Here is a 16441-nt window from a genome sequence, read left to right as displayed (position 1 = left end):
AGTTTGACTTCTTCTTTGCCGATTTGGATGCCTTTTATTTCTTTTTGTTGTCTGATTGCTGTGGCTAGGACTTCTAATACTATGTTGAATAGCAGTGGTGATAGTGGACATCCCTGCCATGTTCGTTACCTTAGGGGGAAAGCTCTCAGTTTTTCCCCATTGAGAATGATACTTGCTGTGGGTTTTTCGTAGATGGCTTTATGATATTGAGGTATGTACCCTCTATCCCTATTCTTTGAAGAGTTTTGATCAAGAAAGGATGTTGTACTTTGTCAAATGCTTTTTCTGCATCTATTGAGAGGATCATATGGTTCTTGTTCTTTCTTTTATTAATGTATCGTAGCACATTGATTGATTTGCTATGGTTGGTTCAACCAACCTTGCAGCCCAGGAACAAATCCCCACTTGGTCGTGGTTAACAATCCTTTCACCAACACATCATACTGTTGGATCCTATTGGCTAATATTTTGGTGAGAATTTTTGCATCCGTGTTCATCAAGGATATTGGTCTGTAATTCTCCTTTTTGGTGGGGTCTTTGTCTCGTTTGGGGATCAAGGTAATGGTGGCCTCATAAAATGAGTTTGGAAGTTTTCCTTCCATTTCTATTTTTTGGAACAGTTTCAGAAGAATAGGTATTAATTCTTCTTTAAATGTTTGGTAGAATTCCCCTGGGAAGCCATCTGGCCGTGGGCTCTTGTTTTTTGGGAGATTTTTTATTACTGTTTCAATTTCCTTACTGGTTATGGGTCTGTTCATGTTTTGTATTTCTTTCTGGTTCACTTTGGTAGTTTATACGTCTCTAGGAATGCATCTATTTCTTCCAGATTGTCTAATTTGTTGGCATATGGTTGCTCATAATATATTCTTATAATTGTTTGTACTTCCTTGGTGTTGGTTGTGATCTCTCCTCTTTCATTCATGATTTTATTTATTTGGGTCCTTTCTCTTTTCTTTTTGATAAGTCTGGCCAGGGGTATCAATCTTATTAATTCTTTCAAAGAACCAGCTCCTAGTTTCGTTGATCTGTTCTACTGTTCCTTTGGTTTCTATTTCATTGATTTCTGCTCTGATCTTTATTATTTCTCCCTCCTGCTGGGTTTTGGCTTTATTTGCTGTTCTTTTTCCAGCTCCTTTAGGTGTAGGGTTAGGTTGTGTATTTGAGACCTTTCTTGTTTCTTGAGAAAGGCTTGTATTGCTATATACTTTGCTCTTAGGACCGCCTTTGCTGCATCCCAAAGATTTTGAACAGTTGTGTTTTCATTTTCATTTGTTTCCATGAATTTTTTTAGTTCTTCTTTAATTTCCTGGTTGACCCATTCATTCTTTAGTAGGATGCTCTTTAGCCTCCATGTATTGGAGTTCTTTCCGACTTTCCTCTTTGATTGAGTTCTAGTTTCAAAGCACTGTGGTCCGAAAATATGCAGGGAATGATCCCAATCTTTTGGTACTGGTTGAGACCTGATTTGTGACCTAGGATGTGCTCTATTCTGGAGAATGTTCCATGGGCACTAGAGAAGAATGTGTATTCATTGCTTTGGGATGGAATGTTCTGAATATATTTGTGAAGTCCATTTGATCCAGTGTGTCATTTAAAGTCTTTATTTCCTTGTTGGTCTTTTGCTTAGATGATCTGTACATTTCACTGAGGGGGGTGGTAAAATCCCCCTCTATTATTGTATTGTTGTCGATGTGTTTCTTTGCTTTTGTTATTAATTGTCTTATATAATTGGCTGCTCCCATGTTAGAGGCATAGATATTTACAACTGTTAAGAACTTCTTGTTGGATAGACCCTTTAAGTAGGATATAGTGTCCTTCCTCATGTCTTATTACAGCCTTTGGTTTAAAATCTAATTTGTCTGATATAAGGATTGCTACCCCAGCTTTCTTTTGGTGTCCATTAGCATGGTAAATGGTTTTCCACCCCCTCACTTTCAATCTGGGGGTGTCTTTTGGTCTAAAATGAGTCTCTTGCAGACAGCATATCAATGGGTCTTGTTTTTTATCCAATCTGATACCCTGTGTCTTTTGATTAGGGCCTTTAGCCCATTTGCAGTCAGGGTAAATATTGAAAGATACGAATTTAATGCCATTGTATTGCCTGTAAGGTGACTGTCACTGTATATTGTCTGTGTTCCTTTCTGGTCTATGTTACTTTTAGGATCTCTCTTTGCTTAGAGGACCCCTTTCAGTGTTTCTTGTAGGGCTGGTTTCGTGTTTACAAATTCCTTTAGTTTTTGTTTGTCCTGGAAGCTTTTTATCTCTCCTTCTATTTTAAGTGACAGCCTAGCTGTGTATAGTATTCTTGGCTGCATATTTTTCTCATTTAGTGCTCTGACTGTATCATGCCAGTCCTTCCTGGCCTGCCAGGTCTCTGTGGATAGGTTTGTTGCCAATCTAATATTTCTACCGGTGTAAGTTACAGATCTCTTCTCCCAAGCTGCTTTTAGGATTTTCTCTTTGTATCTGAGACTCATAAGTTTTACTATTAGATGTTGGGGTGTTGACCTATTTTTATTGATTTTGAGAGGGGTTCTCTGTGCCTCCTGGATTTTGATGCCTGTTTCCTTTCCCAAATTAGGGAAGTTCTCTGCTATAATTTCTCCAGTATACTTTCTGCCCCTCTTTCTTTCTTCTTCTTCTGAGATCTCAATTATTCTAATATTGTTTCATCTTATGGTATCATTTATCTCTTGAATTCTGCCCTCATGATCTAGCAGTTGTTTATCTCTCTTTTTCTCAGCTTCTTTATTTTCCATCATTTGGTCTTCTATATCACTAATTCTCTCTTCTGCCTCATTTATCCTAGCAGTTAGAGCCTCTATTTTTGATTGCCCCTCATTAATAGCCCTTTTGATTTCGACTTGGTTAGATTTTAATTCTTTTATTTCTCCAGAAAGGGTTTTTCTAATATCTTCCATGCTTTTTCCAAGCCTAGCTAGTATCTTTAAAATCATCATTCTGAATTCTAGTTCCGACATCTTACTAATGTCCATATTGATTAAGTCCCTGGCAGTCGGTCCTGCCTCTTGTTCTTTTTTTTGAGGTGAATTTTTCAATCTTGTCATTTTGTCCAAAGGAGAATAAATGAATGAGAGAACAAAATGCTAACAGGGTAACAATGTCCCCAGAAAATATACACTAAACAAATCAGAAGAGACCTGAAACCGAGGGAAAAGAAAGGAAAGAAAGAAAAAAGAAAAAGATAAAAACAAACAATAACAACAACAAAAAAGGAAAACTGAATATGATCAAATATGATCAGGCTGGTGCATAAATTAGTGCCACACACTAGATTTGGGGCGTATTTTGGTCTGTTAGAAGAAAGTGCCTCCCAAAATTTTAAAGAAAGAAAAACCTATATATGTACAAAAATAAGGGTTAATACGATGAAGGGATGGAATATGAATGTAAAGATGAAAATTATAAAAGATTTTAAAGAAGGAATGTATAAAATAAACTGTTTGAAAAAAGAAAGAAGAGGATTTAAAAAGAAAAAAAGGGAGAGAATGTGATCAGGCAGGAGAGTAGAACAAAGCCATACTCTAGAGATTTAGGGTATATTTTGGTCTGTTAGAAGAAAATGTATCCCAAAATTTTAAAGAGAGAACAACTTATATATATATATATATAGACACCAAAAATAAGGTTAACTACTAAGAAGGGATAGAATATGACTCTAAAAATGAAAAATAAAAAAGATTTTTTAAAAAAAGGGATTGATGTTTGTTGAAAAAAGGAAAAGGAAAAATTTTAACAAAAAAGAAAAAGAAAGTTAAAAAAAATTAACTTTGAAAGACTAAAGAATCATGGGAAAAAAGCCATGAATTCTATGTGCAGTATTCCCCTAGCGCTGGAGTTCTGCCTTACTCATTGATGGGTAAACTTGGTCTTGGCTGGCTGTTGGTGCTGATCTTCTGGGGGAGGGGCCTGTTGCCGTGGTACCCAAATGTCTTTGCTGGAGGCGGAATTGCCCTGTCCTTGCCAGTCCTGGCTAAGTAATCTGCTCGGGTTTGCTCTGGGGAGCTTTTGTTCCCTGCAAGGTTTCCATAACACTTTGGAGGATGAGAGTGAAATGGCAGCCTCCCAATCTCCGCTGGAGGAGCCGAGAACTCGGGGCCCCAGTCCTCAGTGAGCGCCCAGAGAAAAGCAGTCAATCACTCCCATCTCCCGGTCTCTGGCCGCTCTCCGTGCTCACCTGGCCTGTGACTGAGCATTTCTATCTCTGGCACACGACCCAGTGTGGAGTCTCAAAACCCAGCAGATCCCTGCGGTGCGCTCCTGCACCGCTCCTCCCCAGGGGAGGAAGGGGAGTCTCCCCGGATCTGCCGGTTGTTGAGTCCCTGCTGGAAGAGCAGTGGCCCGACTGTGCCGCAGATCACGGTTTACAGCAACCCCGAGCTGAGAGCCCACTCCTCGGCTCCGTCTCTGCAGCCGGCTTCCCCATTCCGATCCCTGGGAGCTCTCCCACACTCAGGCACCCGTGATCTTTCTGTGACCCCCCAGGGTCCTGAGACCACACTGTCCCGTGAGTGTTCCCCCCCCCCCCCCCGCTTAGCCACTGGAGCGACATCCCTCAGCGGAGCCGACTTCTAAAAGTTCCGATTTTGTGCTCTACTGCTCTATCACTTGCCAGTAGCGGCTAATGGAGGACCCCTCCCCCGCCATCTATCTTCGTGAATATCACCTCAGATTCACTTCTCTGCACCTCCTACCTTCCAGAAAGTGGTCGCTTTTCTGTTCAGAGAGTTGCTGCTATTCTTTTCTTTGATCTCCTGTTTAGTTCGTAAGTGTTCACAATGGTTTCCTCCCTATCCAGCTGAATTCCTGGGACCAGACGAAATTTAGGTCTCCTATTCCTCCACCACCTTGCTCCTCCCCTGGATGGATTCCTTTTATTTAGGGGTGGCGTCAATATTTAGATAGGGAAGCCTTGTTTTTGTAAGTAGAGGCAGGCATAAGGTCGCACATATGTCATTAAGGAAACATGGCTATACACATATTATGTAAATGGAGCTGAGGCTCCTCCTGGGGTAGAGATTTTAGTATTATAATGGGGTAAAGGTAGTTGTTGATCATTTTAGAGCTCACTCCATGGTCCATATGTGTAGACCCAAGTCAGGGGTTAAGTTTAAACAAGTCTGGCTGGTCTGGGCCGGCTGGAGGTCTTGCCAGGACAGTTGTTATGGCTCAAGGGGTGGTTTTGCTTTCTGTTTGCTGAAGAGAGAAGCTGGAAAGATGAGCTTTAGGAAAAATGTGGAACAAAGATTGGTGGATACAAGCAGGTGGGCAGTAAAGGTCAGGTCTTGGGACCTAGCTGGTAATAGTTCTATGTGTCTTCTAGTAACACCAGACCATGAAGTGTCTTATAAAAAATTGGATATGAATCAGATTAAGTATTTAGATTCAATTACCAATTTCTCAAGAAGTAGGGAAGAAAGATTAATTTGTTAATCTATACCATTAGGAATGTAATCAGCAAAATCCAGGTTATGGGAAACTTTAGAAGACTAATTGTAGTGTCTAGGGATGGCTTATCATTTGGATGATAGAACTATAAATTAAATGATGCCATAAAAGTCAGGACAGTTGTTACTCTGAAGAGGGAGTGGTTTTGATTGGGAGAAACGTGGAAGGCTTCTGGAAAACTGACAAGACTCTCTCTGTTTAAATGGGTGTTATGTACAAGGGTGGTTGCCTTATAAAATTTCATTAAGCTGTACATTGGTTGTATGTGGTTCTCTGTATTTGAGTTACATTTAACAATACTAAAGTAAACTTTTAAATGAGATTAAGAAATTAAAATTTATTTTTAAGTTTAATTTTTAGTTCCTTGTTAGACTTTCATAGGGAATGGGAGACGGGTGTTAAAGACTTCAGTTGAGTCTAAAAAACAGTTGCAAACAGCAACTCAAAGAATTATAACTTGGATGTTTGAACTTAAAAAAAATCAAGTACGTTTCACATGAAAGGACTGCTCAGCATTAGTCACTCACTAAAGCCATTTCTAATACAGGCTCTCATCTTCACACTGTGGAATATGTAGTAAGTGGATTATATACTGAAAATGCCTGTTTATACCGGCTTCATGTTTTTCTAGGTGGTTTTACAGATATTATTTAATAAAAAACTAAATGAATCTATGAGTCAAATTGATAATGCTACTTAAATTCTCTATATAAACAGTGAATGCTTCTTTAATTACAAAATATTTAGGAATATGTAATGTAAGAATGAATCTACCTTTATTATGGATGTCAGTACATTGTTTAAAGTAATTTCTCCCTTATTTATAAGATTTCTAGCTTTTATTTAAGGAAGTAATTTTCACTAGTTTGATAAAAATGGAGGTGTATTAAACTGATTTGAAAAAATTTTAAAAGTTAGTGATACTTTGGCAAGTCTGAAGTAAATTAAAACTCCTTTTTTTCTGTCAGAGGTCTCTTCATTAGTATCCATGATCGAGGGCATATTGCTTCAGTTCTTAATTCATGGCCAGAAGATGTCATCAAGGTAAGTCATCTAATTTTTCCACTATGGCAAATTTGTTCTTTTTCCTATTCCATAACATATTGATAATTTTCATGATATCAGATAGCATTTGATGTGGAAATGTTGGAGTTCGGAGCCGACGGCCAGGAAAGAATTCTTAAGACGGTTCTGGTGCTAAAAGCCTGGGGACAGGACCTGTGAGCAGAAAGGACTGACCTGGGATTGTGAGGAACAATTGATTGTATACTACAGAGTTGGGGGAGGTAAAGACAAGGGAAGTTTCCAAAAGGATTTTCATATGCTAACAAAGACTCACAGGATCCTGGAGTCCTGGCTATTGTCAGGCTAAGGTTGTTTTTTCTTCTAGCAAGGCATTAACATTAAGATTGGGAGTTCCTGAGGAAATGTAATACTCTGCCTGCCTCAAATATTTGTCAATGGGCTGCAGGTTATGAGGACATTTAATTTTATCTACATTTCCTTTTTGCCTTTGTTCTTCACATCAGCATTCATTGTCTTTTCTAGTGAATGTCACCTACTTTATATCTCTTTGATTTTTGCATACTGGATTAATTTTATTTTGGTACTGTTTAGAGACTCAGTATCCCTATTATTTCTGTCTGCTTTCTTAGTATTTCTTGACCCATTGATGATAAATGTTGAATAAATGTTGAAGTTGCCTCTGAATTTCTTTAAGCAAAGTCCCTTTTCACATTTGTTGGGTTTGATCATCCACTAAGAGGAACAGGCAGACAAAAAAAAAACAATCCATTAATTCACTTCCTTTATCATTATGACCTTCAGTAGTTCATCTGACTCCCCTCTCTGAGTGATCTAATGAAAATAAAATAAGGATAGTATCCAACATTTAGTAGTCTTCTGTGTGGGACACTACCTGGATTGACTCTTGTAATTATCATGATAATTCAGTGAGGAAAGGAAGGAGGGGCAGGCTATACAGTAGTGTCTGGTGGTGATGGGAACTGAAAGCAGGCTGCAGAGCCCTTGCTCTTAAGCATGTTCTCTACGGCCTTCCTTGTCGAAGGAAAGTGAGATGTACTTGTCTCTTCCCTGGCTCCTTTTTTCAAAACAGCATAACCTATTGACACTTTGCAATTAGACATGGAAAATTTGACAAAGATCAGCTTTATGGAGTATGCAAAAATAATTTTCACCCACTTCTCAAATGTATATATTTTTAAAGCAGTTCTTTAAGAGCTGCATAATATAGGTGAACAGAAAATTGAAAAGATCTCAAAAGTATATTTTAAAATATGTTCTACTCTATGGTATAGTGGAAAAACATTGTACTAGGAGTTAACGTACCCAGTTTCCCATTCTTTGGTATTAACCAGGTCGACCACCTTAGGCAGATGATTTCAGTTCTCTGATCTTCAGTTTCCGAATCTATAAAATGAGAGAGATGGACTGAATATACTCTAAATTCCCCTTCTAAAATACCATGACTCTGCATAATGCTCTTGATGGTAATAGTAGTCTTGATAGCTACAATTTGTTGAGAATTTGCGATGTACCAGGTACTATGTAGGGTAAGTACTTTGTATATCATGTTCTCATTTTATTGAATCACAGATTTATTCAATTAACTAATGTTTATTCATTGTTTACTATGTGCCACATGCTGTGCATGGTGTTGGTGCACAGTAGTGAACAAAAGAGTTGGTTCCTATTTTTGTGCAGCTCTTCTGAAAAGTACCTTTATTATTCCTGTTTTACAAATAAGAAACAGAAGATTTAATTCATCTGTTTAAGGTCAAATGACTGACATTTTCCCAAGGCTCCATGGAAACGATGAGTGTAGGAATTTAGAGAAAATCTAATAAATTGTGTTTCACAAGATTGGTTTTGCTTAAATTCGTGTAATGGCCATGAATCACAGAACAAGGATGCTAGATGCATTAATTTTGTACAGATATCAAATAAAATAGAAATAAAGTCTCCTCATGATTAAAATGGATGGCTTATAGATATTCAGGGTGATTGGAAAGAAACTAAACAAAATTCATTAAGCCTAGTGGAAGATTATCAGGTAAGAGAAGTAGCAGACTGTATGTACTCTGTATATTTCAGAAATGGTAGAAAAATATCCAGTGGTTGTAGGAGTTAAAGAGGATGGATCAACATTGCTGTGAAAATAGGAGGATGGTGCCAAGATGCATAAACTAAACATCAGAGCATTTGGGGGCTACTCAACAATTATGCATTATTTAATAAGGGCACTCCCAAAATTGTGCTCAAAGTGGATGGGACTGGTTTCACTTTAGTTCCCACTTTGAGCTCCTGTTTCCCTGTGCTCTTCCCACTTGCCCCAAAGGCATCTGAATCTTTATGTGCATACTGTCTCTTTCTTCACTGACCAAAGTAATCATATATCTGTATTTTTTAAAAATCGTTTAAAAATGTATATCCACTTTATTTCTTCTCTCCAATCATCCACCCTTAAGATCATATGAAATCTCTTAGATGTGTATTCAATTTATATTTTTTGACAGCTTAATATTCCATCACATAAGTATTAACTTCAGAAGCCAGAGACAAGGAACTGTGCCCCTAGATTTGTAAACATCTATTAGTAGGTACTTTTTCTTTCTCTTCTAGGCTATTGTGGTGACTGATGGAGAGCGTATTCTTGGCTTGGGAGACCTTGGCTGTAATGGAATGGGCATCCCTGTCGGTAAGCTGGCGCTGTATACAGCCTGCGGAGGGATGAATCCTCAGGAATGTCTGCCTGTTACTCTGGATGTGGGAACAGAAAATGAGGTAAACAATTTAGGTCTGTAAGACAGCTGTACACCTTAAAATATAGCACCAGCTCTTGTATTATTAGCTTTTTTCCAGAACTTCATGACATTCATTCTTTTCTGTCTGGTTCCTCCTCCCTCCTCAAACTGATCCCCCAACTATTACAAGAAGCTTATTCTTTTCTCTTTTCCTTTTTTCTTCCCCTTCTCTATAATGTGATTGATCTTTTACCAGCATGCTTAGTGCTTTATTCTTTGATGAACATTCACACCATTAGTCTATAGAGTGTATGTTTTACTTTGGGAGATCACAGTTTCTTTTCAAAATTACTATTTTGGTACTATGTAGGAACTAATTGCAAAGGACTTACTAAGTTTAATCACTATGAAATCTTGTTCTAAAAGTCTGTTTTAAACCTGTGGTAGATGATTTGGAATTTATTTTTATTTTTAATTTAAGTTTTAAATTATTTTTTATTAACATATAATGTATTATTTGTTTCAGGGGTACAAGTCTGTGATTCATCAGTCTTACACAATTCACAGCGCTCACCATAGTACATACCCTCCCCAATGTCCATCACCCAGCCACCCCATCTCTCCCACCCCCCACCACTCCAGCAACCCTCAGTTTGTTTCCTGAGATTAAGAGTCTCTTATGGTTTGTCTCTCTCTCTGGTTTTGTCTTGTTTCATTTTTCCCTCCTTTCCCATATGATCCTCTGCCTTGTATCTCAAATTCCTCATATCAGTGAGATCATATGATAATTGTCTTTCTCTGATTGACTTATTTTGCTTAGCATAACACCCTCTAGTTCTATCCACGTCATTGCAAATGGCAAGGTTTCATTTTTTTGATGGGTGCATCTTTATCCATTCATCTGTTGATGGACATCTAGGCTCTTTCCACAGTTTGGCTATTGTGGACATTGCTGCTATAAGCATTGGAGTGCACGTGCCCCTTTGGATCACTACATTTTTATCTTTGGAGTAAATACACAGTAGTGCAATTGCTGGGTCTTAGGGCAGTTCTGTTTTCAACTTTTTGAGGAACCTCCATACTGTTTTCCAGAGTGGCTGCACCAACGTGCCTTCCCACCCACAGTGTAGGAGGGTTCCCCTTTCTCCACATCCCCGCCAACGTCTGTTGTTTCCTGACTTGTTAATTTTAGCCATTCTGTCTGGTATGAGGTGGTATCTCATTGAGGTTTTGATTTGGATTTCTCTGATGCCGAGTGATGTTGAGTACTTTTTCATGTGTCTGTTGGCCATTTGGATGTCTTCTTTGGAAAAATGTCTGTTCCTGTCTTCTGCCCATTTCTTGATTGGATCATTTGTTCTTTGGGTGTTGAGTTTGATAAGTTCTTTATAGATTTTGGATACTAGCCCTTTATCTGATGTATTCTTTATTTTTTATATATTTTTAAAGGTTTATTTATTTATTTAAGAGAGAGTACTGGGGGAGGGGCAAAGGGAGAGGGAGACAAGCAGACTCCCTGCTGAGTGGGCAGCTGGACACAGGACTCAATCCCAGGACCCTGGGATCCTGACCTGAGCCCAAATCAAGAGTTGGATGCCTCACCAACTAAGCCATCCAGGTGCCCCTGATGATTTGGAATTTTTTGTTTCTCATTCCTGCATCAGTATTTTAGAATCTTAAAGTTGTCTATCAGTACATATTTTTGCTCATCCTTTATTGCTAATATTTAGGTTCAGTTATGGTGATAGATACAGAAATTAAAGGTAGAATATGTAGTTTTTATAGTCTTTTGTTCCCTTCAAAGCAATTGACCCATTAATAGTATAATATTAACTTGAACAGTTTTGATATTCATTAATAGAGAAAGTTATAATACTTAACTTCCTATATATGTGAGTGCTCATTTAACCTTTATAAAGGAAACATTTTGATAAAAGCACACTGCTTATCCAATATTTTCTTTTTCAGTACTAATAGAAATGACTTAGAAATTATCAAAGCTGACCTCTTGGAACAATCATCCAAAAATTATGTATATACATTGAACATTAAGATTTCCTCTTTATTTTTTCATATATTTAAAAAACATTCTTCTGTGGTAAATTGCAGTGACATCAAGTAAAGCTTAAAATTACAAAATCTGGGGGGGCCTGGGTGGCTCAGTCACTTAGGCATCTGCCTTTGGCTCAGGTCATGATCCTGGAGTCCCAGATCCAGCCCCGCATCGGGCTCCCCACTAGTGGGGAGTCTGCTCCTCCCTCTCCCTCTGCCACTCTCCCCACTTGTGTTCTCTTGCTTGTGCACTCTCTCTGTCTCTCTCTCTCAAATAAGTAAATAAATAAAATGTTTAAAATTACAAAATCTGTAGAACATCTTAAGAATTTAGGGGGAGATGAAGAGGAGTGAGGAGTGATGAGAAAGGCATGCAAAAATGTAAGAATTCAGTTTTAAATTTGGGTTTTTGTTTTGTTTTTTAAAGATTTTATTATTTTTTAAAGTAATCTCCACACCCAGTGTGGCGTTCCAACCCACAACACTGAGATCAAGAGTCACATGCTCCACTGACTAAGCCAGCCAGGCACCCCTAAACTTGGGTCTTTTACTGAGAGGTTGTCAGTGTAATGTGGACATAAATTTATGCACTAATGATTACACCATAACACTAGGACTCTCGCACTGATCGTTGTTTTAGTCACAAGAAATACTTTATTTCATGAAAATAGGTCTTAAAATTGTCAAATTGGCCAGTTGTCATGAGTTTTCTCACATTATCTGCTAGTATTCCTAGTATTGCTTTCCTCTTTTGGCATCCACTGCTTTTATGTTATTCTATTTCTGTCCAGTGTCCTACCCCCTCAGCCTACAGAATCCATATCCCCTGATCCTTCATCAAATTTCTTACTTTACTTTGGTGTAGATCTTGCTTTCTTTTGCCCTTCTCTCATTAAACATGGCCTGGTGCTTACTACATTGGAAACATTTTCAAGTTACTAAATTATAAAATAATCTGATAATTTAAATGAATCTGTTATTAAAATACTATGTGTTATTTCTAGAGATTTTTTACTTATTGCTAGTGGACTTTTGGAGATATTAGGGAAAAAATGAGTAGTAGAATTTTAACTCTTCGACAGGTCACTGAGAATATCTTTTTAGCCTGAGAGACCTTTCCGAAACTCTTCAAATTCCATTATATAGATTCACTTGAATTAGACAAATATTGAGCACCTACTATCTGTTTTTTTTTAATTTTTTTATTGTTATGTTAATCACCATATATTACATCATTAGTTTTTGGTGCAGTGTTCCATGATTCATTGTTTGTTCATAACACCCAGTGCTCCATGCAGAACGTGCCCTCCTCAATACCCATCACCAGGCTAACCCATCCCCCTACCCCCCTCCCCTCTAGAACCCTCAGTTTGTTTTTCAGAGTCCATCATCTCTCATGGTTCGTCTCCCCCTCTGACATACTCCCCTTTTCTTCCTCTCCTGTTATCTTCTTCTTTTCTTTTTTCTTAAAATATGTTGCGTTATTTGTTTCAGAAGTACAGATCTGTGATTCAACAGTCTGCACCTACTATCTGTTAAGGCCTAAGCAAAACCTAGGTAATAAGAGAGTTAATAATTTAAGATCTTGCCAGCAAGATGTTCTGAAGCTAGAAAAGGAGATACATGTGTAACTAGTTTCAAAATATATTAAATGCTTAGATAAGGACATTTGGCAAACCATTAGGGACAGTCAGCAAACCATTTCTCTGCCAGTTACAATATATTGTTAGTCTCTATATTACGTTATCTGCCTATAACTCCCATTTTTCTATAAATCATATTTAGTAATGGTGAAAATGTATATTAATATATGATCAGCTAGAGTTCCTATTTTAAAAAGAGTAAATTATTTGTTCCTTTTAAAAAGATAACTTAGTTGTATGTGGAGTTAGCCAGACTACAAAGTCCCCACATCTGTCTTTACTTCTGACACCAACTGCAAGTTTGGCGGGGACATTCCCCAAAGCTGATTCTCAGGCTTGATAATTCACTAAAAGGACTCACAGATCTCAGTGAAAGCTATTATAATCACAATTATGGTGCATTATAGGGACAGGGTACAGATTAAAATCAGCAAAAGGAAGAGAGGCATAGGGGAGAGTCTTAGAGGGTGCCAAGTGTGAGGCTTCTATTTTCCTCTCGGTGGAGTCAGGGGCAAGTTACCCTGTGGTGTTAACGTGTGGGGTTGATATGTAACCCCACTGTTCAGAGTTTCTATTGGGGCTTCATGACCCAGGCATGATTGATTGATTGATTGCACATGTGAACTCAGGTACCAGTCTGACTGATTACATTTGAACCAAAACCCCTCACCCTGGGTCACATGGTTAGTTTTTCTGGCATGGCTAGCCTCCACCTTGTGACAATTAGTTGAGGCTCCTAGGCTGTTAGGTAAAATGATCAGGCTCTATCCAAAATGGTTGAATGCTCGTGAAACAGGTCACCAGATTTATGCAAGCATTAGACAGAAATATAAGAGACAAAAACACAAAAGGGAAAATAGGTCTAAATTTTAGAATTCAGTTTTAAACTCATATAAGATTATGAATTTGATCATTCAAACTTTTAAGGAAATGTAGCTCCTGTACTCTATAAAATGTTCCAGAGCATATTAAAATTCACAGCTTCACATTTCATTTTATGAAAAGAACATAAGCTTGATATCCAAACCTGGTAAAAAAAAATAGCACATAATAAGAAACTGCTAATTTGTCTCATGTTTACCCATGTTCCTACCTTTACCACATTATAGGTGTGCAATCTTGAAAAAGTTACTTAGCTCTTCTGTGCCTTAGTTTCCTCATGTAAAATGAGTACCTACCTTACAGAGTTGTCAAAATTTTATGCTCTTAGAGTGTGTATGATTGTGGTTGGCATTTTGTAAGCACTTAGGAAATGCTAGCTTATATGAATATAGATGTGGAAGCAAAAATCCTTCATAAAATACTGGCAAACTGAATCTTGCAGCATACTTTTAATATCAAACACTACTCAAACCATTAGCAACATCATAATTAATGGTGATGGAGGCATTCTTTTATTGTTTTTAAAAAATTTATTTATTTGAGAGAGAGCGAGAATACGCATGCGGGGTGGGGGGAGGGGCAGAGCAAGAGGGAGAGAGAATCTTTAAGCAGACTCCATGCTGAGTGCAGAACCGGAAACCGGGCTTGGTCCCACAACCCTGAGATCGTGACCTGAGCCGAAACCAAGAGTCGGATGTTTAACCGACTACACCACCTAGGCGCCCCTAGAGGCATTATTTTAAAGAATTATCAAGACACTTGTTGGGGCACCTGGGTGGTTCAGTTGGTTAAGCGACTGCCTTCGGCTCAGGTCATGATCCTGGATTCCCAGGATCGAGTCCCACATCGGGTTCCCTGCTCAGCAGGGAGTCTGCTTTTGCCTCTGACCCTCCCCCTCTCATGTTCTCTCTCTCAGATAAATAAATAAAATCTTTAAAAAAAAAAGACACTTGTTATCACTATTCTCTTTGATTGTTCAGACAGTGCTAGCCTTTGCAATAAGACAAGAAAAACAAATGGGGTAGTTGACTGACTGGAAAGACCCAGTTATCATTATTTATAGGTAATAAGTTTATTGATGAAATCCAAGAAAATCAAGTAAAAATTATCATGACCAAATTAGAGCCCTCAGTAAGGTGATTGCTTACAAAGTAAATATTAAAAATTCAAAAGCTTTCCTAGGTATTTGTAATAACTAATTTACAAAAATTGTTTCATTTGCAATAGCAAAAGTAGTTTATTCTGCTAATGTTATATGGTGTTCAAAATTTCTAAGCAAAGAAATAGTACATTTGATTTAGTTCATTAGAAGAATGATTTTTTTTTTTTAAAGTACACATCTGCCTTGTCTTTCCCAAAAACTAATAGAGATATGTTGGATTTATAAAGCAGAATATGTTTTTGTCTTTTCCTTAACTTTCTCATAATTTTATTCACTTTTGGGACACACATATCAACTGTATTCTATTAACAATAAAGCACTTACATATCAGGAAGAGTAGAAGGCATTTAGATTCTAAATTAACTTTTCTGTTGCTTAAAAGAGATAGAAATGATCCAAAACATGACTTTCTTTTATTTATTTATTTATCTTTTTAAAAAAGATTATTTTTATGTTAATCACCATACATTACATCATTAGTTTTTGATGTAGTGTTCCATGATTCATTGTTTGCGTATAATACCCAGTGCTCCATGCAGTACATGCCCTTTTTAAATACCCATCACCAGGCTAACCCATTCCCCCACCCCCCTCCCCTCTAGAACCCTCAGTTTGTTTCTCAGAGTCCATAGTCTCTCATGGTTCGTCTCCTCCACTAATTCCCACCCTTCATTTCTCCCTTCCTACTATCTTCTTTTTTTTAAACATATAATGTATTATTTGTTTCAGAGGTACAGGTCTGTGATTCATCAGTCTTTCACAATTCACAGCACTCACCATAGCACATACCCTCCCCAGTGTCTATCACCCAGCCACCCCATCCTTCCCACCCCCCACCACTCCAGCAACCCTCAGTTTGTTTCCTGAGATTAAGAATTCTTCATATCAGTGAGATAAGTCAGTCAGAGAAAGACATGTATCATATGACCTCACTGATATGAAGAATTCTTAATCTCAGGAAACAAACTGAGATTAAGAATTCTTCATATCAGTGAGATCATATGATACATGTCTTTCTCTGATTGACTTATTTCGCTCAGCATAATACCCTCCAGTTCCATCCATGTCGTTGCAAATGGCAAGATTTCATTCCTTTTGATGACTGTGTAATATTCCATTATATATATATACCACATCTTCTTTATCCATTCATCTGTCGATGGACATCATGGCTCTTTCTATAGTTTGGCTATTGTGGACATTGCTGCTATAAACATTGGGGTGCATGTACCCCTTTGGATCCCTACATTTGTATCTTTGGGATAAATATCCAGTAGTGCAATTGCTGGGTCTTAGGGCAGCTCTATTTTCAACTTTCTGAGGAACCTCCACACTGTTTTCCAGAGTGGCTGCACCAGTGTGCATTCCCACCAGCAGTGTAGGAGGGCTCCCCTTTCTCCACATCCCCGCCAACATCTGTCATTTCCTGACTTTTTAATTTTAGCCATTCTGACTGGTGTGAAGTGGTA

General features: G+C 38.0%; 1 protein-coding gene across 1 annotated transcript in view; it reads left to right on the top strand.

The window, feature by feature from the left end:
* Nucleotides 1-16441, top strand: part of ME1 (malic enzyme 1) — a 193544-nt gene that overhangs the window by 75110 nt on the left and 101993 nt on the right. The window contains exons 4-5 of the mRNA XM_025861900.2: nt 6438-6513; nt 9112-9273. Of these exons, the coding sequence (XP_025717685.1) occupies nt 6438-6513; nt 9112-9273 (238 nt within the window). The remainder of the gene's footprint in view (nt 1-6437; nt 6514-9111; nt 9274-16441) is intronic.

The sequence above is a fragment of the Callorhinus ursinus genome, unplaced genomic scaffold (assembly GCF_003265705.2).
Source record: "Callorhinus ursinus isolate GAN/ISIS: 27379988/994484 unplaced genomic scaffold, GSC_fseal_2.0 scaffold6, whole genome shotgun sequence".
NCBI lineage: Eukaryota > Metazoa > Chordata > Mammalia > Carnivora > Otariidae > Callorhinus > Callorhinus ursinus.
This window is presented reverse-complemented; position numbering and strand designations above follow the sequence as displayed.